This window comes from Crassostrea angulata, chromosome 1, assembly GCF_025612915.1.
Source record: "Crassostrea angulata isolate pt1a10 chromosome 1, ASM2561291v2, whole genome shotgun sequence".
Lineage (NCBI taxonomy): Eukaryota > Metazoa > Mollusca > Bivalvia > Ostreida > Ostreidae > Magallana > Magallana angulata.
Genome location: NC_069111.1, coordinates 3,523,621 through 3,548,841, shown reverse-complemented (window position 1 = coordinate 3,548,841; position 25,221 = coordinate 3,523,621). Strand labels below are relative to the sequence as shown.

The 25,221-nt window shown below is 33.7% G+C and overlaps 2 protein-coding genes and 1 pseudogene across 2 annotated transcripts; 2 read left to right on the top strand and 1 right to left on the bottom strand.

The window, feature by feature from the left end:
* The first annotated feature begins 294 nt into the window (after nt 1–294).
* On the top strand, nt 295–6,617 carry LOC128176352 (uncharacterized; annotated as a pseudogene).
* A 5,835-nt stretch (nt 6,618–12,452) lies between these two features.
* LOC128190083 (bifunctional 3'-5' exonuclease/ATP-dependent helicase WRN-like) lies at nt 12,453–14,751 on the top strand. The gene is made up of 3 exons (XM_052861995.1): nt 12,453–12,830; nt 13,113–13,275; nt 13,575–14,751. Exons 1-3 carry the CDS (start codon nt 12,491–12,493, stop codon nt 14,473–14,475), a joined length of 1,404 nt encoding a protein of 467 aa, XP_052717955.1. The 5' UTR covers nt 12,453–12,490; the 3' UTR covers nt 14,476–14,751.
* A 630-nt stretch (nt 14,752–15,381) lies between these two features.
* Nucleotides 15,382–20,436, bottom strand: LOC128176345 (uncharacterized). Its single transcript, XM_052842602.1, has 9 exons — nt 20,104–20,436; nt 19,972–20,008; nt 19,441–19,523; nt 18,181–18,648; nt 17,513–17,989; nt 17,162–17,285; nt 16,803–16,933; nt 16,607–16,671; nt 15,382–16,486 (listed from the first exon to the last, which is right to left on the bottom strand). The coding sequence occupies exons 1-9, from the start codon at nt 20,251–20,253 to the stop codon at nt 15,382–15,384; spliced, it is 2,640 nt and encodes an 879-aa protein (XP_052698562.1). The 5' UTR covers nt 20,254–20,436.
* Between the last annotated feature and the right edge of the window lie 4,785 nt (nt 20,437–25,221).

Genomic DNA, 25,221 nt, shown 5'->3' with positions numbered 1-25,221 from the left:
ATGTGGTATTCTTTGCCGACAACTTTTTCCAAAGAAAAAAGAAATATCGGTTTCTTTTCTTCTGTCCCTCACCTCATTAAAACCATCAGAAACAATGACCACAAGTCTCGTCCAGGTGGCACCAAATATCCGTGGGTGAGCAATTGAAATAATGTGTACAGTCCAATAATAAAAAAAAATACAATTATGCAACTATTACCTTTTTATGGTTATTCATTTTTCTATCACAAACTATTTTAGAATACAAACTCAAACATTTTATGGTCGCATGTTGAGACAGTTTATTACGATGACATGCATGGACAGTTATACAGGACCAAGCTTAAGTATGACCATGTTTATCTCACTCCTTTATGTTTATCTCACTCCTTCATCGACCGTGAATGTCCGTCTGGCAGCAGAGGTACACACTTCCCAACGTGCTCTAGCAGCAGCGAAAAAGAAAATAATATATCAATCATTGGCTTTATTTCAAACACTGAAAAATGATCTTTAATAGATACAGAAATCTTATGCAATAAATATTATATTAAACGTCTAGGTGTTAAGGAGATCTGTTGGTAGAGTAATGTCTGCATATTAAGGCCCAAAGATGGCAGAGAACTCCAACTTCTTCCAACTGGTGGACAGGTGTTTTGATAGACAATAAAGACAAACAGTCACTCTAACACTATGAGTATGATGAGTACACATAGACTGTATAGTCTGTCCCCAATATATTTATACTGCACATTCTCTTCGATATGCATTAATACCTCTGGGTTCACACAATGATCATTTAATAGTATGAAAATATTATTACATATTAATTTTTTCCAATTTTGGCCGAGAAGGAATATTTCATGGTACACAAACCAAAATTTTGTTATTTCTTCTAGTTTTTGAGAGGCGAATTCCTGGATTATTTTAGTAACTGGCAGGCCTCAGTCACAGCAAGGCCAGGATTTACAAAGCAGGAGAAAAACGAGATGGATGGTCCTATCACATCAGACAATTGAAGGAATCGTCATGACAGGTTAGTCAATTTACAGTTACCAAATTACTGAGTTATTCTTAAATCAAATCATAATACACTGTACAAACATATATGTATATACTTTATATTCTCAGGAGTAATGGATCACCTGGTGTGAATATTTTATAACCAAGCAAAATTCATAAATAAATTTTTAACTTGCAGTAAATGACTTTGTCGACAGTACGTTATATCTTTCGAGACAATGTGTGCCATACATCTTGAGCCAGGTGTTTTGTCAAGACCATCTTGAGGAACGTTTCGGGAGACACAGGGGGCCGGGGGCTAGACATGATAAAAACTACACCAGTTCAAGTGAGTGAATTCCCCTCAATATCCAAAATTTACATTTTCAAATTTGTTTCCTTATATGAACATTATATGAACCTAAAGAGTAGCAAAAACTTTCAACTTTGTGTGAACTTTTTCATGATGTCACAATGATTACATAACGTATATATTGTAAACATAAAATCTCCATTATTTTAACAATTCTAAAGGTTTGCCTTTTTCAAATATAAATAATAACAGCATTGTTTAAAAGTTCACCCTGATATGAACTTTGTTGGTACATGGTCAAATCTTCTGAGAAGCCCTTTGGGCTTCATAAAATTTGATCACATGACCAACCATGTTCATATCCTGGTAAACTTTTTAACATTGCTGTTTATTTCTTAATTGTCAAGAGCACTGAAAGTTAAATCTATAGTGAGTTTTCAATGATGATAAAAATCAACCTTTTCTACACCTATCAGTTAATAAACTAACAGGAATTACAGGTTTTTTAAAAGTTTTTATTGAAATGTCCAAGCTACCAAGTTAAATACCATTTATAATCATAAATTCAGCAAACTTATTCTTGTTTGTTTTAACATTAATTCAACTACCAAATCAACTTTTTCTACACCTATCAGTTAATAAACTAACAGGAATTACAGGTTTTTAAAAGTTTTTATTGAAATGTCCTAGCTACAAAGTTAAACACAATTTATAATCATAAATTCAGCAAACTAATTTTGTTTAACAATATTTCAACTACCAAGAAAACCAGCTGAGACTTCAAAGGTCCCTTGCCATGACAATTAATCCAAAGGGCAACACAGCAGGGAGGACATGGAAGAAGAGACAGCCAACTGTTTTAAACAGTCCAATTAAAAAAATCAAGAGACATTAATTAAAAATCTAAGTAATTCAATGAACTGATCAAAATCTTTTTTTTATCAAAATTGTAGATATTTGTTTTTCGTTAAATTATAACAAAAGGTAAGCCTTTCTATAACAATAATACACATGAATAAAAAGTCTATAATCTAATGCCGATTAGTTAAAATAAACCTTGGTGTAACACCTGAATTTTTTTGGAGAATTTCATCACTATTTGGGGTTTAAAATCATACATCTCTTAACAAAGTAATATGCAGTGGGTAACTTACAAATACAGATATAAAAAGTGCACGATTTTTATGAAAACATTTTTCATAGAGGCACAACTCTTTTTAAATTGATTCTGTCCAAAACATTTATAACATTGTACGGTAGCTGAAAAAGCAAGAACCTATTGTAATTTTCTAATACTTTAATTCTTAGACAACTTTCAAGAAATAAATATCAATCAATAGACTTACGAAGAGCTTTTTGCTTGCTAACCATTTTTGTTTTCATGTAAAAAGTTTCCATAATTTGCCTGCATTTTGCATGACACCTGACTTTATGAAAAACGGGACAATATTGTTAAAACCAACTGTTCTTGCAGAATAGTTCTAGAATTTGGAATCAGTAAATTGATTAAGTGTAGGAACAGACATTGAAGTACACAACTTTCTGAACACTACCTCCAAGATCACAAAAAATCTACAATATCTATCTGATGACGGCTGCGTCAGAGCACCTCTAGATTTAACAGATACTAATTTGGTTTAACTATTTTTGTCGGTTTATCTATTTAGGCATTGTTCAAAGTCATGTTGTGAACAAAAATTTTTGAAGCGAAATAGCATAAAGCCTGCAATGTCAGCAACAATATCTCTTTCATCAGATTTCAAAACCTTGCTACCTGCAGTATTACATTTTGACGTTAATTAAATTTAAATTGTGATTTGCTAATGATTTTCTCAGCTGTTTGAAGTGAAATAAAAGCAGAAAGCTGGCGATTTTTGATATTTTGAAAATTTCATCAATAAGTGAAGGCTGTAGAATCTGGTAGTTATGCCAGGCCTTTTCTTTGGCGGAAGACAAGAAGATTTCTGACTTAATAATGCTGTTTGGGGACTCTCATTTTTAAAAGAATAAAATATTTATAATATATTTAAAATATTTAAATGAAATTGTTTAACCTCATCCTTTAATTAACAATTATTGAATTCAAGCATAACTTTCATATAATTTATAGTTTTTATTATATACTAGTATTATTAGTTCAAGTGACGGCATCTTTGTTAAAAATTATTGATAGTAATTTAGTTATGAATAAGTGACAATCGTTGGGTTTCTCTTTGTTTAGTTATTGTATATTTACAATGAAAATGTAAAAGAGAAAAAAAAATGACGGTTTACATCTTCATAACTTGGTTTCTATAACATATCCCACCAGAAAAACATTTTCTACGATCTACAAATGCCGTCTACATGAATATTTGACAATTTACTAAATTCCGAAACATAATTATTCCAAAATGAAATAATACCCTGTTTAAAGTTTATGAAAATATACTTAGTTGAATTTATTTCTGTATTCATAAGTGGTTTTTTAGGTCACCTGAGTCACTCAGGTGACCTATTGCAATTGGTCTACGTCCGTCGTCGTGCGTTAACAATTTTACATTTTAACTTCTTCTTGAAAACAACCAGGCCTATTGTTACCATTTTTGGTGTGAAGCATCTCTATGGTAAGAGGAATCTAAATTGTGAAACTTATGGCTCTACCACCCCTGGGGTGCCACGGGCGGGGCCAAATATGCAAAATAAAGCCAAATTTTTAAAAATCTTCTTCTCTACTCCCACGCATGTGAGGAAAAAACTAAATGCATGGTTATGATGTCCATGAGGCACTCTACCACAATTGTGAAATTTATGGCCCCTGGGTCAGGGGTTCTGGCTCTAGGGTGGGGCCAATATGGCCATACAGTAAAATGTATTAAATCTTAGAAAATCTTCTTCTTTACTACCATATATATTTGTTAAAAACGTAATGCATGATTATGATGTCCATGAAGCCCTCTACTAAAATTGTGAAATTAATGACCCCTGGGTCAGGGGTTCAGGCTCTAGGTTGGGGCCAATATGACCAAATAGTAAAAATGTATTAAATCTTAGAAAATCTTCTTCTCTACTATCACATATATTTGTTAAAAACTAAATGCATGATAATGATGTCCATGAAGCCCTTAACCTAAATTGTGAAATTCATGACCCCTGGGTCAGGGGTTCAGGCTCTAGGGTGGGGCCGATATGGCCAAATAGTAATGTATTAAACCTTAGAAAATCTTCTCTACTCCCATATATATTTGTTAAAAACTAAATGCATGGTTATGATGTCCATGAAGCCCTCTACCTTAATTGTGAAATTCATGACCCCTCGGTCAGGGGTTCAGGCTCTAGGGTGGGGCCAATATTGCCAAATAGTAAAAATGTATTACATCTGAGAAAATCTTCTTCTCTACTCCCATATATATTTGTTAAAAACTAAATGCATGGTTATGATGTCCATGAGGCCCTCTACTAAAATTGTGAAATTCATGACCCCTTTGTTAGGTGTTCAGGCTCTAGGGTGGGGACAATATGGCCATATAGTAAAAATGTTTTAAATCTTAAAAAATCCTCTTCTCTACTCCCACACATGTGGGCAAAAAACTGAATACATGGTTATGATATCCACAATCTCTTTTACCTAAATTGTGAAATTCATGGCCCCTGGGTCAGGACATGAGGGGGGGGGGGGGGCAATATGGCAATAAAGTGTTAATGCATATAGTGTTTAAATCTTTTGCTCTATTCTCACACATCTATATATAAAAAAACGACAAATAATTATGTTTACCAGGAAGTCCTCTACTAAAATTCTAATTTTCATGTCCCCTGGGGTATGGGTTTTGACTCCAGGGCAGGGCCAAAATGGATGTATAGATGTTAATGCATATAACTTTAAAAAATTAACTTCTTTACTCCCACACACCTGAAAGGAAAACTGAATTCATTATTTTGTAGACCAGATCTTTTAGTTTTTCAACAAAAGTATAGGTTTCACAGTTCTTTTTGAATTAAATGTGGTTGTCATTAAAAATTTATAATTTTTCTACTCCAGTATGAAACCTAATTAATTAGATGCATATATGAGACTCCATGACAAGTTTGTGTATGGGATATATGCTACTCAGGTGACCGTTAAGGCCAATTGACCTCTTGTGTTCAGAAGTGAGAAAATTGTTGACTTGCTATAATAGTATACAATGTACGCTCATGGAATACAATTTTGAAAAAAAATACATATAAAGATATAAAATTTTAACAGAAAATAAGAGATATAAAATATATTGTAATCATATCATTACACGTAATGTGATCCACCCCTACAGTTGTGTCCATACAAGAAAAAAACAACAAAGTATGGTGTTTAAAAGCACTCAGTTGTGACCAGTAAATTGTAGGAAATCGAAAGTCCGTGCGGTTAGAAAAACGGAATTAAGTAAGCTCAAAAATTGCAAAAAGGTGTCCAAATTTTTCGGCTGCAGAAATATCTGTATTAACAATTAATAAGAAAAACATTCCTTTTTCAAAACAAAACTCCACTGTCTCAAATGCTTTAAAGCAAGATGCATGGAAAAAAGTGGCATTACAATTGAATGCAGTAAACGCAACAGGGTACGTCAGGACAGGGGAAGAAAGGAAGAAGTGGATTTGCTTGAGCAGTGAAAGTAGGAGAAAGCTAGCCTTTAATAGGAGAGAGCAAAGGAAGACGGGAGAGAGGCGTTTGCCATCAGAAGCTGCATCACGACCCATAGACGAGAAGATAGAGGGAATTATAAGAGAAACTTCCATATCCGGAGTTGAAGGTGGCATTGATGTCTCAGACTCTTATACGACCATGGATGCATTATTAGCATCTCTAATCAACATGACACATGCTTCAATAGGTAATTACATGTGCACTAAGCTATTTTAAACATACATCTTTCACGTGGAATATATCCTATAATTTTATATTCTAAATACTGAAACAAGTGAAATTAATTATTACGTTGTTTTGCATTGTATTTAGAAAGATTTATCTATTTTTTTTTTCACAATGTCAACTTTCCGTTGAAAACTAGCGTTTAAGCAGAAAGGGCACAAAAAGAACCGTTAATAGTGAATCTCCGCAAAGGGATGACCTCATAACGAGACTTTGACAGCAGAAGAGGAGAGGCCGGGTATTGAGAAAAGAGAACTTGAGATAGAGGAAAGAAGACTTGACACCTAGGAGAAGCGTCTCAAGATTGAGGACCGGCGTCTTGCGGTTGCTGAGCAACAGCTTCAGATACAGCATGAGCAGCACTTGCTTCACCTGTGTCAACTCGGAATAGTAAATAATGCCACCCTCAATGTGCCTTTGACTGAATATGAGTAATCAATTGAAAACATGTGTTTGATTCATTTTAAATCTTGTTCATTAAGCATCCCTTAATTAAAATAGGCTATATAAATATACATGAATACACATTTCAAACCAATTAGTCCAAAAAGTGAACAAACTTGTTTGTTACAGGTTCAATTTTAAAGCGAAATAAGGAATCATACACAATAATGCTAAGATGGTTTTAAGAAAAAATTCACTGAAATTACACAAGTTCTTTCTCCGAACTAAGGCCCTAAAATCCATTTTGGCCCTGCCCTAGAGTCAAAACCAATACTCCAGGGGACATGAAATTAAAATTTCAGTAGAGGACTTCCTGGTAAACATAATTATAAGTCAGTTTTTTATACAGATGTGTGAGAATAGAGAATAACAATTTTAATCATTATATGCATTAACACTATTAACGCATTAACACCCCCATTGTCCTTAATCCCTGACCCAGGGGCCATGAATTTCACAATCTAGGTAGAGGAACTCAGTGGACATCATAACTAAGTATTTAGTTTTTTGTTGTCCACATGTGTGGAAGTAGAGATAATGATTTTTAAAGATTATAAACATTTTTACTGTATAGAGATATTTGCCCCAACCAAGAGCCATAACCCCTGACAAAGGGGTCATGAAATTCACAATTTTGGTTGAGGGCTCCATGGGCATTATAACCAGGTATTTAGTTTTTCACAAATATAGAGCAGAGAAGAAGATTTTCTAAGATTTAATACATTTTTAGTATATGGCCATATTGACCCCACCCTAGAGCCAGAACCCCTGACCCAGGGGCCATGAATTTCATAATTTTGGTAGAGGGCTTCATGGACTTTATAACCATGCAACCAGTTTTTTTCCTCACATGTGTGGGAGTAGATAAGAAGAATTTTAAAAATGGTTTTTTGGGGCATATTTGGCCCCACATGTGGCGCCTTGGGGGTGGTAGAGCCATGAATTTCACGATTTAGATTCCTCTTACTATTGAGGTTCCTCACACCCAAAATGGGAAAAAATTAGCCTTGTAGTTTTTAAGACGAAGTTAAAAATGTTTAATTGTTAACGCACGACGACGGACGAAAACGAATAGCAATAGGTCACCTGAGTTTACTCGGGTACCAAAAACATATTTTATGAAAACTAACCTATAATGCCGAATCTTTTTCAGAAAAAATTATACCAATGAAAAATCTTAGATGTCCATCTTAGATGTTGAACTGAAAACAGTCGTAGAACGGGGACTGCAGAACCAGTGGTTATTAATCAGTCTATATTGCATTCTATTAATTATTGGTTTAAAATATTTACATTTTTAAATAATTGTTTAAGGCCAATATCTAGTAAATGAGTGTCTTTTGGAGCTACACTTTGACCTTATATGGAAAGACTCTAATCATTCTAGATATTTTTCGTTGATCCTAAATGTAATAAACTCCAATATTGGTACTTATGTATTTCTCAAAGAAAATGAAAATTTTAACAACTTGTCATTGTGTTTACCAAATATTTAATCCACGGCACTTCCTTAATGTATCAAACAAAGCTATTGTTATAAAGCGTCATTGATATAATTTATATCCTGAATTTCTTGAACATGTAGGAACCTTTCATTTACTGTATCTTGACTTTACGATAGTTTTAGTTGCTGATTAAATTTAGCTGTCATTTTGGCTGGCTACCATTTAAAGTTTTTATAGATAACTTCAAAATTGTTGAATTTGAATTCAATTGAAGTTTTAGAAGAGTCTTCGTAAAAGGTATTTGACTGCGTAATGGAAACTAGTACAAGGCATTTCTCATTACAGAAGACTTTTGGGAATAATATTTTACAAAGAAATTGCTCTGCTGATGGACACAAACATTGAAATGACTAATATGTGTACGCGAACGTCACCATGCAGATATATCCATCAGAGAAAATATTATGCTGCCTCTTCAATCATCACTAAAAGAACATGAAAAAAAACCTCTTATGGGATGGACAAATGGCTCCTTTGAAACCAACGCTTGTTGGCATTTTGTTTCTTTTTTTAATTTCGAGAGAATTGTCTATCTTTTTTAGTTTTCTTAATAATAACGTGTTTTAAAAACAAGACTATGCATATTGGACACATACAATGCGCATGAATTTCCATAAATTACTTTGCTGCGCTTTGAAGAAATGAGGATTGAATATATAACGCTTGTTGCAAAATTCAAGGCAGCAACGTTGAATTTTCTTCTACTAGACGGACATATTTTTGTTTATAGCCGCTTACAAAATTTAGTCGCTCTCTGACGCTTTGCCTACATTAAAAGCATGAGAGAGAGAGAGAGAGAGATTTTTTTCAGTCTTTACTACACAATACATGTATGCACAAAGACACACCAAAAGAGCCCGGCTTTCAGTACTGCAGTACTTTGATTTATTTAAAAAGTTTATAAATTAACAACAAAAGTGTTTTATTCTTTTATTTTTTCTAGACTTACAGTTTAATTACGTATATAAATTAATGTCTGAAAGTCAATTACAGTCAAAATAAATTTTTAAAATTTCAATTTTTTTTATTATAAAAATGATGCAGTACAAGGCAATACATTTCAAAATATCGCATTACAATATTACTCCCCAATACCTAGTCCTATATTCAACATATACCATACAACAATCAAACCACAGCATTGACCTTCAAGACAGAGCAGTTCTTTGTATGCATGGCAAATACCAACGATGTTGCAGCATAAGTGGTGACAAAAACGAAAGGAAGAATAAAAAATCTTTAAAGATGGTATCAATTCAGAATCTGCCTCAACAAGTCTGTTTTGTTTAACAAGCCTTAGAAAACAGTGGGTGGATAGTGTTGCTGTAATGGTTGATTGCCAGCTTATAGCGGGGGTTGTGAGGAAGCTTATGGAATCTGAATTACATGTAATTTCGTGTAATCACAAATCTTACTCATCAATACCTATTTAAATATTCAAACAATGAAATGTAGCAATCCCCGGTAGATTTTATGTTTGACAGATAAAAAATTAAACTCCACAGAACATAATGTTCGGTAAATTTTAAAACGTTGATAAACACTGTAAATAAAATTTAATTAAGTAATATAATAGTATGTTGTGTGATGCTTGTGTGTTAATTCCATTTATCAATCAAATGAGACCGACTTTTCAAGTTCGAACGCAGTTAAAACGGTTAACACCGATAAACGACAACCATTCAACAATTGAGTCCACTGGATTTTGTGACGTCTGCAAATATTTGCATACTAAATTAGCTATCTGTTTACTTTTATTGGCAGACCAATCCGGTGAAATGAGCTGCGAGGCATTGTGGGCTACTACTAGTACATGTATCAGTGTCTACAAAGCGTATTGAAATTATATACCATATTGAATTGTACTTTCAAAACTTATTTTCAATTTTGTCAGAATTTATGAACCAATATGGAACCTTTGTCTGATCTTTCATTTCTATGCTCACATTTGAAAAATATTGCTTATGAGGCCTTATATCAACCTTTTTAAATATCCCATTGTCAACGTTCAAAAGAGAGGTATGTCCTATTGAATTTGAAGCAGTGAGTACGTTTTTCGCGTACGTCTATCCTGGAACGCCAACATATACCTGCAGATATACCTGCAGCAGCTTTAAAAATTTCAAAATCAGAGTATGGAATTTAGGATGTGCGGAACATTTTTGTACTGGATGCACGACTTTACTTACAAGATCAACACTAAAAGTAAGCTAAAATAAACTTTAATGTACCAATGTACCTGAAAATTGTACTTTTACAATCGACTCGCAAATATGTTTTTACATTTATTTTTCAACTAGATCAGTGGTGGAATGCCTAAATTAAATCTTAATTGCATTATTTCTTTGAATCATTCTTATATAAAAGCAATCTGACTGTGTCATTCAATACCCATATGAAAATAAAATGTAATGACTGTAAGCTCAATATAAGACTTTGCACGTTTGGGAAAGATCCAGTCTGCACAAGAATACTCCGTCCAAATAGAGAGAGAAAAAAAATAAAATTTAAAGTTGTCTCTAAAGAATAAAAATTAGGTTGTGAATACATAGATAGATCTCAATCATCCACATCTTCTGAGCATCCACTTTTTAATGAAAAATCGACTTCTTTTAACAAAAATAAAATTCTGTTCTTAATTTTTTTAGAGCCTGTTTTCGTTAATCCGGAATCAAATTCCTCCTTAAAAGTTGTACTCGATAAAATTGCATCAGATGCTGGGATTAATTCTGGGTTACGCATATTTGTTTATGTTGTTTGCAATAAGTTTCTCAATGACACTCGTTTGGCAAATAATACTTGGTGATCTACAAAATTATTCCTGGGTCATTCCTATAACTGGTTTTGAGCCCGATAATATGGTTATATCATTCACTGAAATGTTCCTTTCTCTGCTTACTCCCACTCAGAAAATAGCATTCGTGATGCTTCCTCTCCTCTTCTAGCATTAAACAGGGTTAGGCGGGCAACAAGGCTTCTTAAATGAGCGAAGGTTTTACAGTATAATTCTGCAAGGTAAAAGATATTTCTGTGAAAATGTATTCTTTGAATTTTAAAACTTTCTGTTCATTTGGTAAACTTGCAGGTTTTCTCTTTGTCTCCTGTTTACCAGTTAAAAATCTTTTTCAATCTGATTAATATATTTTCTAATTCATTTTAAGGATTAAAGTTTCCAGTGATTAAGACATTCATTTAAGATCTTAAATTGGATTTTACACTTCAACATTCAGAATGTAAACAAAAGCTTTGTTTAAAAAGAAAAGAACTGCAAACTCTATAGCTCGCTTATAACTCAACAAAGGACCATCAATTTGATGAAATTTAGAGAGTCTTTGGTTAGAATTGATTTATGTGTTTTAAAGTATCAACGTTAGTAATATTTCGTGTGATTTTGCCAATGAGTAGAAAAAAGTGAAGACGAAACTCTGCATTTTCTTTGTTACACTATAGGGTGTATTCGTTTGCTATCCCCAGAACTGGTCCTGAATATCTCAAGCAGATCTCCATTGTCTACCTGCTATTTGGAAAGTAGACAGAGCACATCTACCGGAGATCTCCATACTGCAAACAAGCAAATTAGGATTACTCTTGCAGCTCTCCAATCGACCAAAACGAATACATCCTATGTTACCTTGCCTAAAGTCTATTTTCATTTTCGGAGGAGGTGTAAGACAAAATAAACATATTATAAACATGGCAAAATATTCAAAATAATTTTACACTCTATTAGCAGAAACGATTTTTTTCTACTGGTGGTAGATATGCTCACTAGGGTCTTAACTTTGTTTTAGAAGAAAATAATAAAAACATCAAGACAGTGTGATCACATTTCAAACTATTACGAATGTCTTGAAACCATGTCAGAAAATGTCGAAAAGCTGATATATCTGAGCACAAAAAAAAACCAGCCAAGACAAAAATTAAAAAAATTCACAGAAAAATGGGACTTTTCCGAACTGAAGTTCGAAAATCTTAATTTTCTACAACCCGATTGCAAAAGAGAAATTACAGGTTTTAATCATTTCTCAAAATGTAGCAAATTTTACTACCTCTACTGCTCATTTGAGTGGTTGAAAGGGTAAATTATTTGACAAAGTCTCCATTTTTAGGTCACCTGAGTCACTCAGGTGACCTAATGCAACTGGTCCGTCGTCGTGCATTAACAATTTTACATTTTTAACTTCTTGGAAACTACAGGGCCAATTGCTACCATTTATGGTGTGAAGCAATCTAATTAAAATTAGATGTTTGATCCGCTCGCTTACATCTAACAACATCCCATAGAGGGTCACGTCAGGGGTCAAATTTGCGTAAAAATAGTGACCAATCGTTTTGGAGACGGAAATGCCTTCTTAACCAATGAGAAACGTCTTTCTTCTAATGTTCGGTTGTGCAAGCAAAATGGCGGCGAAAGAGACAATGAACGAAGCAATTGAAAAGGTGTTGAAGAAATTTAATATTCCGAGTTTGAAACGAGAACAGAGACAGATATTGCAGTGTCTAGTGAACTTGGAAGACTGTTTGGCGGTCCTTCCTACAGGATTTGGAAAATCTCTGCCATTCCAGATGGCAATTCCTGTCCGGAGAGAGATGGGCATGAACGTTGGCAAAATTTTAGTATGTTGCCCGTTGATTTCTCTTATGCAGGACCAGGTGGCATATTTACGAAGTATTTCCAACTTGACTGCAGCATATAAAGGTTGGTGTATGAAAAGTTATATTGCATATTTTGTTCTGCTTTATTAAATCGGCTTTGAATAAAATACATTGAAAGCAATTTGCTTTTTGACAGATTATAAAAGAAAAATAAATCGGCACATAGAGTTAACCGAAATGCCCGTGATTTACCGAAATGTCCGTTGAAAACACCGAAGTGCCCCTCGAAATTACCGAAATGCCCATTATAACATCGTAATATTTTTAATGAATTAACATGAACATTTACCGGGTATTCAGAATCTATTGAAATATTTATTTATAGGGTCCAGTGATGAGGATGATAGAAATATTCTTGACGGAAGAGTAGATATTGTGTATGGCTCCCCAGAGGCATTGGTTGGCAACCCAGAATGGAGAGAATCAATGCGTAGTAGTCTTGAAGTCTCAACGATTGTTATTGACGAGTTTCATACAATAGCAACATGGTAAGTGCACATATTTTCAAGTTGCATATTGATACATAATATAGCAAGTGTCCAGTTAGTTGGCCTGTGGTGTACATGCAAATGACTGATAGTGAAACATTCTAATCTATATGTTGGATTCAATTAAAATTTCTTTAGAAGAATGATTATAGAATTCATGGTTAATTTTGAATAAATGAAGTTATCATGAAATAAATATTAAAGCTGTTTAAAGCAAGCAGATCTATATAACACCAAATTTTAATGAGATATAATACCGGTAAATACTTTTAGACAATAACATGAAATATGTTTTATAGGGGACAGAGTGAGGATGGCAAAGAGGCATTTAGGAAATGGTTTGGACATGTTGGAGAGCTACGATCATTATTTCCAAATGCCAATGTGTTGGCTCTGAGTGCAACATGCACGAAGAAAACAGCCAAACGTGTAAAGAAGTGCCTCAATCTTAGTGACAAATCCTTAGAAATCATTGTTTCACCTGATAAACCTAACATTAAATTAGTTGTAAAAAAGGTGTCAAAAAATATAGAAACTGCCATGTTTTGGCTGATCGACCCTCTCCAAGATTTATGTGAAAATTTCCCAAGGGTTATAATTTATTGTACTTCAATTAATGATGCGTCAAAAGTGTATAATTTTTTAATTGAAGAGGTGCCATCTTGTGTCCATCATATTGACTTATATCATTCAGAAACTGAAGACATTAAGAAAGATTTCATAATTAATGAACTAAAAGAGTCGGACAGTAAACTTCGTATACTAGTTTCAACAAGTGCACTAGGTATGGGTATAGATGCCAAAGGTTTTAACAGTGTTATTTTATATGGTGCACAGTCAAATGTCTCAGATTTTGTGCAAGAAATTGGAAGAGTAGGGAGGGACAACATGCCATCTATTGCTTTAGTAATGTTTAATTCGTATCATCAACGATTGGCTGATCAAGCCATTAAGAAAATACTTCTTACGAATGATTGTAGACGTCTTTGTCTTTTGGACAATTTTTTGGATGACCACGAACTGATTAAAGTAAAAGAAAGTTTAGTGGGACAGCATGCATGCTGTGATAATTGTGCCCTCAACTGTATGTGTAAAGAATGTATATTATTGCCAATTGAAAAAATGTATGATTTTAATGCGAACACAGAGGAAAGTGATGATAGTGACAGTGATAAAACAGAGGAATATGAATCTGATTAAGACTTATATGAACCATTATAACTCTATCCATCAATGTTAATTTCTTATTGATATTTGAAATTCATTGTTATGTGCTGTCTTATTTACTGAAAACAATGTGTATAAGTCTGAATTTGGAATTTATCTTGAAATCACTGTAAAGGATTTACAGTCTTTTGATAGAGAGTGTTACTAGAGAAACATGTACTTCATTTCATACCAAAACATGTTCAACAATGATTATATATGCATAAATTTGTTGAAGTTAAAATTAGTTTCTGTTTCATTATTTAGACAGAATTGTGTCGATACCAGATCAGTTAGTAAAAAATTATTCTTCACATCGTTTTTAAAATTTTAGAGATGATTTTAGACATAAGCTAGGTATTTTGGCTTTTTAAAATTTTAATGTTTTCATAGATCTCTTCTTCTGAGGGAGATTAAAAAGAGTCTTAAAATGATCGGACAATCTAGTCTCTTAATTAACATTTACAGCCTGTATACCAGGTAATCAATGTAATTAGAATTTGCTACCAAATAAAATTATAGAGAAAATGTAAACCAAGTGTATCATAATTGAAATAACATTTACAGTGAAACATCAAATAAGGTGGCTATAAAATATTTATTAAAGATGCAATGCATATTTTTGATATCGTGATACAATCACAATGTTGCTCATTTATAACTACCCGTATGTCTGATTGACTTGATATAATGCACCAAAGTTAGGTTGTACATGTAACAATACATGTTAAACAGTAAAAAAAAAACACCATAGAAACAGTGTGTAATACATTATGCATGATAAATCATGTACAACAGTACCTACCATTTCAAAAACTAGTAGCAGTCATTATGTACTGATATATGTAAAAGTTGCAGTCATAAGGAAGAAATGGCTAGAAAAGTTTAAGCATAACACAGTTATACCCGTGGATCTCTTAGGCGAATAAAAGGTTGGCTTGGTTTATGTCTATGTATCATAGTAGATAATCCAACAAATGCATTGTCAAATGGGTTTTTGTCCACTGAAATATCTTGAGACTTGAATTTTCGATTTGGAACAATAGAAAGCATATTAGTATTTTGTAAATCTTTTAAGACCTTTAAAACATCTTCCTTGTAACTAGGGATGTGATGGAAGCCCTTTCTGCTATGGATTTCAGTAATGACATCAAAGTGACTAACTAAATTTATTAAGTGGGGATATTCCTTTGAATGGGCAAGGATGCTTTCTTTTGTTTTATGGCCAGAGCAAGCAATCTTGCTGTCCCTATTTAACATTTCAAGGTATTCGTCCGTTGACACATTGTTGTTTTTTCCACCTTGTAAATTTACGAAGCGGTTGGCTACTAGGCGTTCCTTTTGGTCATCAGGGAGAATGCCAGATGTTGACGATATCAAATGAATCGAGCCAATAGAATACTTTACTTTGTTTGTCAGATGGTAGACAGGAAGTTCATATTTTGCTGATTTTACAGCCCTCTCACCGTCACCCATATCAACAGCAGTGTCTAAATTCTTGTGCAAAATAACAAGCTTAAACAGCATGACAAGGTAATCGTGCATTTGGTCTTGAGTTTTATTCTTCGGTTTTTTTGATGGCTTTGCAATGTGAATGTCATGAACCTTCTCTTCATGGGTTTGTAAAGAGAGAACACGTGCATATGTTTTGTCACAATGATGACATTTAAATCTTCCTTCCTCTAGTGTTGATGTCCAATAGTTTTCTGGGTGTTGTGGGTCACACACAATGTTACGTAAATTCTGAAAAATGTCATCTGTACTGTCAAAAAAATACTTCCTCAGAAGGTTTTCACTAACAGAGTCAATGTACTCTATTTTTTCTTCATCTGACATAGCTGCAAAGTTTCTTGGCAGTTCAATTGCATGTTCAATGTCTGGAACGTCAAAGAAATTCAGGAAAAGTAGCAAACAGATGGCATCCAGGATCACATAGTACAGCATCTTGTATGCTCTGTAGGCATTATACACTTGCCCTTTCACATTTCTCATGTTCAGGAGGTTCCTACAATCAATTAAATAAAAAATAATTCAAAGCCAGTAACATATATTTTCACAATAAATCTGTTATTATACACACATTAAACGTATGACATACGAGTCAAATAAACTTGCTTTATCATACCGATAGTAATATACTGTGCCTTGGTCCACAGCACTCTTGGTTGAATATGTCAGTTTGTGTATAGCCTAAAAAGAAATGGTACCATGAATTTCAAAGCATTTTAGTCTTCTTTAAATTTTACTTGAAACAAACAATTCTTCTATACACTACTGTCAATCAAGAAACATACTACATGTATTATGTATCAAATACATACCTCTAAGAAATTCATGAGTCTGTGGAAGTCCTCAATTTTGGACACAAAGCCTTGTAATTTTTGCAGCGGTGTTTCAGCATTAGCCATAGCTTTCTGAGCTGCTTGCACTCGTTCATCTGTTAACCTGTCACCTAATTAAAACATTAATTTGATTATATATGTATATTAGTCTATCATTTAAACCTTTATTTTAGAAACACAAAGCAACATGAATTATTGCATTTTTTGCTTAATATTTAACACAACCATTACAAGAAAAATCACGTAAGGATCTTTCTGTAGTATACATGTACTATAATATTGTTATCTTAGATGAACTAAAAAAATAACTGCAAGTCTCATTATTATATAAAACAAACCTCCAAAAAAGACAGATTCCACTACTTCTCCATCCTTGCATGGGACATAAACAGATAACGTTTTCAAAAGCCGAATCAAATCAGGTGTTTTATTCTCGTTGCAATCAAAAAGTCCAAGTGGGTACTTTAAAAAATAGAGAGAAAAAATGTAACATTGTATATCTTCCATTAAAAGCTAAATGGGTTTATTTTATTTACTGATAAAATTAAAATGTTTCATAAAGTATATATTTCAATACTGAATCTGTTTCTTTAATAATATCAATTTACATTTAAACAACAATTAATACACTGAATTCTTCTGATTTTCAATGTAAGGAAAAATTATAATTACATATATAACAAAATTACTTGTTTTGTTTTATTTCCAACACAGTGAGAATATTTATGTTCCAAATGCTTTGGGTAGATCTTTCCATATATTTTCTGCAATTCAGGATGATTTTCGATGACTGATGTAGAGAAAATAAATGTTAGCTCTTTCATCAAGTTCTTTTGGTCGTCTATGGATGGAATGAAGGTTCCAACTTCAATGTCATGTGGTGCGGAAGCATGACAGCCACGTTCAGTTGGGATAACTCTATCCACGATGGCGTACACATGAAACAGATGAAGAGAAATAGTTTTCCGATCCGATGTTCTATATGATGGAAGTATGTTCTTGTCCCAATTGTCTCCAATTATTTGATATTTGACACTTCCTCCTTCAGCCCAAGAATCCCGAATCTTTAAAATTTCTTTGTCCAACACATCCTGCCAGTCAAGTAGCTTTCTCTTTATAGTGAGTGGATGTACTGTTAACCCAACATGAGATAGTCTTTCTATGTCCTAAAATAAACATAACATATCATATAAGAATGCCTTTATACTTTAGGGTTAATTGTACCATGAAACTATAAATTTACTTCCATTTTAATAATAACGGTACAGGTTAACTAAACAAGAGGCATCAAAGATTTTAAAAATGTAAAAAAAATTCTCTTTTTTAAGGAAATATTTTACACAAAGTACATGTATACCCGCTGTGTGCATCCACCATGATATAAAAGAAAACCATTTATGTACTGCATAACAGCCATCTCCTGACTTCTTCCATGAAGTGCTATGCCTACAGTTTGCAAAGCATGAAGAAATGGTTTGCTTCCAACAACAGGTGGAATGTCAGACACAGTAGCTGTTATTATAGATAAAAGTGCTGGACACATCATCTGCAGTTGTTGGTAGATATTCTCCCATCGGAAGTTGAAAAAATCTGCATGGGTTTTCTGTTGGAGTAGTGTTCCTGAACCTCTTTTTGAAACTGCTTTACATTCTTCTTGCACAATCTTCTGGGAGCCTTGCACTAATACCATTGGGTTGTGTTTACGCAAAATGTCAACTATGGTACTGTCTGCATTTCCACCTCTTGCTATAGCTTTGCAGATCTGTTGGTGGGCATCCTCTTTGATAGTCGCAGATTTTCTCCCACTTGGATAGTGCACCACAACCTGGTAGTTTAAAAAGCTATCAAAATTAAAATCAAATCATGCAAATATGATGAAATACATTTAAATGCTTTTTATCAAATTAGACATAAATATACACCTTTTCAAACAATATGATCTTTATGACTAATTATTTAATAATTTTCAATTACATATATACATGTACGTTTTTTAAAATATTTCTCATACTGATTTAAAGTCATTGTATAAGCTAATTAGTGGAATATTGGAAACTTTATCTCTCATTCTTTCTCTCTCTTCCTTTCTTTGGTTAGTGTACAAGTTTTTTCAAAAATTCTTTTGTAACATAATGTTAGAATGAACATAAAACAGAAACTCAACAAATTACTAACTAAATTCTAATTCATCACATGCACTAATCATGCATTGAGAGACCAATAGTTTGGAATAAAAAGGCTAATTCTTTAGGGTTTGAAGAATCTTCAGAATTCAGAATTAAAACAGTCAACTATAGTGGAACAACCTAAAATAATGATGTCTCAAAAATCAAAAAAGCAGGATTCTACTTCTGGGTGGGTTCTTTTGTCAGATATAGTAACCTTTGCAGATTTGTTTTCTTTTTAATTACATAATTATGTATACCCAAAGCACACTAAAACAAAGGTAACAAAGTTAAATCTAAAAGTCAACAAAAATATTCATTACAACTACATGTAGTATTCTGCTTTTCTACAATAACTCAAAATAAATAAAACAAGAACAAATGTAATCTTAAAATAAGCCAAACAGATAACATGAAAAATAACAATTATTTTGAAAATTTTAACATTGCACCTCTACTCTCCCATCAAGGGAACATTGGTCAGATTTGTTCTCTTTGACAGAGAAAAGGGCTCTCTTTGTTTTTGGAACAGGTTCTGTCACAATTACATTCATTATACATTATTACATGTGTTAAAGTAGGAATCAGTAGAATAACCCTAACCTAACAATACCTTTTTCGATTTTAAGCCGTAAAGACATATGACGGTAAATCAATGATTTGTCAATTATGTTACCATAAACTTACCTGACAATTTTGTGTTTGAGTACTGAGTGAGCAAGCACATCTAACATAATTTTATTTTGATTGCTCCTATAACAACAGTTGTGCAATACATATTTGATTTGAAAAATACATTTTAAAATTCAATCACTGTGACCAGGGACATATATACTAATATACATCCCTGCTGTGACAGATACTTTAATCCGAAATATTAAAATCTATGTCTCAATTCTTATAAAATCTATTTTAAGCAACACACACACAACAAAGACAGTTTTTAAACATCTTATAAAATCTATATGTACTCCTTAACTTACCAAAGTCTTGTTCTTTTTCACTGACTTTGCTCAGGATCTGTAAACATAAAAATACAAATAATAAAACTTCAATTCCTTAGTTTAAAACTATAAATCTTTCAAGAGAGACATTGAATGAAGATTTTTTTTTACCTCAGTTTGTGGTGCAATTTTTCTGTACTTCGTTAATTCACGGAATGGGGACAGTTTCACAGGTGAAACAAACGAAACTTTGGCGAGGGGGTTTGCCGGTCCACTGCAAGTACCACTCGTGTCAGGGGGGTTCGGATCAGGACGTAACATTCTCTTAGTAACAGACGTCCGTCTGGGAGAGGGGAGGGATATAATTTGTGTTCTATATACAAAATCTATGCTTTCCCTGATCTTTTGTTTTGCAGCTTGGTTTTTTTCATCTGTTTTAATGACAGACTCAACTGATCTGAAGCATTTTCTGCATATACCCCCGTCACATTCTTGGATGTCGGATCTTTCACTCACATTCTTAATGTATTCGATCCTTTCCGAGTTCAATTTAAGCTTTGACTGATAGAATTTATGAATTATGTCTTTACCGTCTGCAGTCCTTTCATGCTGTACGAAAGAAAACCCGCAAACAATGCACGAATCTCCCAAAACACACGTTTTCCTAGGTGTCATAGACTCCGCCATATTTGTTTTCTTTCGTTTAGAACACCTCGGGTATCTACGTACGCTGATGATAAAGCCGAGAAGTTCGAAGTCTCACCCAACGAATCGGAACAAGTTATTTCATTGGTTAGCTAAAAGGTCACACTGACGTGACCCTCTATGGGATGTTGTTAGATGTTTGTGTAGCGAGTAAGCGAGCGGATCAAACATCTAATTTTAATTAGATTGTGGTGTGAAGCATCTCTATGTAAAATCTAAATTGTGAAATTCATGGCTCTACCACCCCCAGGGAGCCACGGGTGGGGCGAAATATGCAAAAAGCCAAATTTTTAAAACTTTCTTGACTCTAACACATGTGAGGTAAAAACTGAATGCATAGTTATGATGTCCATGAAGTCCTCTACCAACATTGTCAAATTCAGGGGTTCAGGATCTAGGGTGGGGCCAATATGACCGTATAGTAAAATTGTATTAGATCTTAGAAAATCTTCTCTATTCACATATATATTTAGTGTTATTCCCTTATATATTTGTTTTTAAATCTAAATACATGTTTATGATGTCAATGACGTCTTCTACCTAAATTGTGAAAGTCATTATTACTGGGACAGGGGTTTAGGCCCTAAGGCAGGGTCAATGTAACCAAAGAAGAAAAATGTATTTAATCTTAGACTATCTTCTTCTTCATTCCCACACATGTCGGAAAAAAGACCTAATTGCATGGTTATGATGTCCACATACTCCTCTACCTATATTGGTAAAATCATGGCCCCTGGGTCAGGGGTTTAGACTGTAGAGAGGGTAGGCAATATGGTTTTATAGTGTTAATGCATATAATGTTAAAAAATCTTCTCTATTCTCACACATCTGTAAGAAAGATAGACCTCTTAATTATGTTAACCAGGAAGTCCTCTATTGAAATTGTAAATTGTATGTCACCTAGATCATAGGTTTTGACTCTAGGGCGGGGCAAAAATGAATGTATAGTGTTAATGCATATAATATTTCCGATAAACTACGCTTTCCATAAACCCTTGGCCGATATGCATTGTAAATTGCCGGTCACAGGTGGCGCCGTCTGGGCTTTGCTTGAAAAGAACGATAATTCTGTTCGCAGAGATATCCGTTTCGGTAGCAAATAATAAACAATGGGCACCTCCGCCGAGATTATTCGGACCAAACTTGGAATCGAAAAATTAATCGATTTCCAACAACAAGCCATAGATGCGTGGTGTGTTTGTGGGGACTAAAACTGGAAGTGGCAAAACAGTTCTATATAAATGCATAAGCGTGTTAACGAAAGTGCGACAGTAGTATTAGCACCACTCCAAAGCATAATGAAGGAACAAGTTGAGAGACTGAACAAGCTTAATATCTCAGCTATATACATTAAAAGTATCCAAATGCATGTAAACGATATTATTGATGGGAAATACAAGTTTATGTATTGAAGTCCTTAAATTCTTGTTGACACAAGAGAGAGACGATTCGCCATCCTTCATTCGCCAGAAAACTGAGAGTAATTGTCGTTGACGAAGCTATCATAAGTGCCTTCTTAATTTTCTTGATTATCATTTACAGGCACATTGTGTAGCCTTTCATGTAAACTTAACACAAAACAAAAATTAGCCAATAACTTAACTAATATTTTCAACAGGAAGCAGATTTCTGCATACAAAATTTTTGATTACGTTTTACATAATACCAGTACTTGTAAAATTTGTCAGTCAATTAGGGTAGCATCCATCTCCATAATGTAACAAAATATGTATGTTACATACAGGTAATCAACAATGCCTCCTGCGTCCAGTGGGGGATAGACAATGTGGAGAGGGCAAGGCAGGACTACATAAAACTAATGAGAAAAGTCAATGATGTCTCTTTTCAACCTCTTGGCTTGACTGTACTCCCATCATGTCCATACATTAGAGCCTCTGGAGATGGGGAAAATCCATGACAAAAATATGCCAGAAGGCTGCCAGGAAGGTCTTCTTGAAATTAAATGCCCCTGTTCAATCAACGGTGAAGTCATCACTTCTAAGGAAGTGCACGAGATCAACCTTGATTTCATGGGAATGCACCAGAGAGGAGCTACCTTAAATCCCAAGCATAAGTACTACGCCCAGGTCTAAGGAGAGATGGCAATTTTAGGGCTTACATGGTGCGACTTTGTCATCTGGACTGCAGCTGCAGAGAGCAATATTTACTTTCAAAGAATTGAGTTTGACCCAGACTTTGTTTCAAAGATGCTTTTAAAACTACAAGAATTGTACGGAAAGCATATTGTACCCCATCTGAAAGCTGTTGAGCAAGAGGTCCATGCACCTGAACATAACTAATCCAAATAAAATATGATTTCATGAAACCTTACAACATTTGTTTGAACTGTCAGAAGCAATGATAAGCAAAAACAACAAATTTCAATTACAACATATAATTTAACTTAAATAATATGTATTTAAAAAGTAAAATATATCACCTATTGTAGTGAGATACAATACAAACAAGCTTCTTCGGATATCTGTATTTTCTATATAAACTGGTATATCCTGGTGACTATCTTACAGAAAAACTTAACAGAAGTCCATCAAACAGTAAAACTAGTTGTACATAATAATGGGTTGCTTAAACTCATTAATTCCCTTTTTTTAAATTAGGGCAATTACTGCGGCAATCGGTTTTTAGAACGCAGTTCGCAATGGAACTGCGTTCTAGATAGAACGCAATTCACTTTTCAATTGCATATAAGCCCGATTCTTAAATTTTGAATTGCGAACTGCGATCTTTCTAGAACGCAGTTCGCAATTCAAAATTTAGAATTCATATTTGGGCCTCGATTGCCTTATATGCAATTGCATAGTTAACGCAGTTCGCAATTCAAAATTTAGAATTCATATTTCGGGCCCGATTGCCTTTTATGCAATCGAATAGTGAACTGCGTTCTATCTAGAACGCAGTTCGCAATTCAAATTAAGAATCGGGCTTATTTGCAATTGAATAGTGAATTACGTTCTATCTAGAACGCAGTTCGAAATTCAAAATTTAGAATTCATATTTGGGGCCCGAAATTTTCAGGGGCATCTACTAGTGGTATTTCACTACCACTGTGAACATATGGTGATGCAGCTATCTCTCGTTTTTAAGAATCGGGCTTATATGCAATTGAATAGTGAACTGCGTTCTATCTAGAACGCAATTCAAAATTTAGAATTCATATTTGGGGCCCGAAATTTTCAGGGGCATCTACAATGTACTAGTGGTATTTCACTACCACTGTGAAAATTTGGTGAGGTGGTCTTCACTACTTTTTGAGGTTTGGGCTCCCATGCAAATGTAATGCATTTTCCCCGAAAGTGGTGTTTGAAGATGTATAGAATACATGTAGATGGAAGATTAGTATTTTTTAATGAAGAAAAAAAACAAAGAAATCAAAAGCAGGAAAAGTGCTCCATGTTTATTTCACACAGATGTTTCCGCGGAATATCTCTCCTTTTATCTCCTGGCGACTCATTTCCTTCTGTAAAAAATACGGGACATGAATCAATTAATAATCATGAATCAATTAATAATATCTATAATTTATTTTCATGTTGATTTTGATACGTGCAATGACAGTAACATTTCTGTATGAATTATTGAAAAGGATAAAATAAGTTAATGAAAATTCATATATATGTGTGTTTGTGTGTGTGTGGCGTGTGACATACCCATTTCTTTATCTGCGGGAGTTGTAAAGCTTCATTCTTCGCAACTTGGAGAATATACGGGCCACAATGGTCCATGTGACCAACTGGAGGTTTGAATTTCTTCAAGAAAATTTTAAGCAAATTAGATTTATTTCAAATTCTTATGACAAACTTTCAAAGGAAACAATTTACAACAGAAAAAAGTAACATGACAGACTCAAACCTGCTCTAATGCTTTGTTCCTCGATACCACAATTTTATGTCGAAGCAGGAAGCGTCTGAAAGTTTTGATAAAAAACATTTAAAAATAAGTGTACCTAAGAATTTTCAACATGAAAAATGATGAAAGAAAGGAAACTGTAATGTTCTGATCAATTTTAAAGTGAATACCATGTATTTAATCGTATTTGAGCTTTCTAATACTACAGTCGTCATCGTCTGTATGCAAATCTCATTGTGCCACAGATTTGCCGTTTTATCCAAACACACACAGGTATTATATGTATCTTTTCATCCTATGTAATAGAGTAGGGATACTTTTACCTAACGATTGTGGCTACCTCCTTCCCAAAAGCTTTAAGTGTATCAACAACAACGAAGTAGCCCTCTTGGATGTATACAATCTGCCAACATATAAACATAAACTGTAATATGAGACATAGTTAAATGAACTATGCATAGAACATTTAAAATATTGTAAACAGATACAGTGAGTGTGTTATCTTTTGATGATGTTGTAAATATTGCAGCTTTGCATCTACGAGGACACATATTTATATTTGTATTTATAGGTATCTTTATTTATAATGAACAAACTTGTTTCACTGGTAGAAATCAAAATGTTTGAAACGCAGATCAGAATATGTGCCATTTTATTTGTAGAATGTAAAATAATAGGATTTCATTTCGTATGTTATTTTAAAAAATATTCGATTTT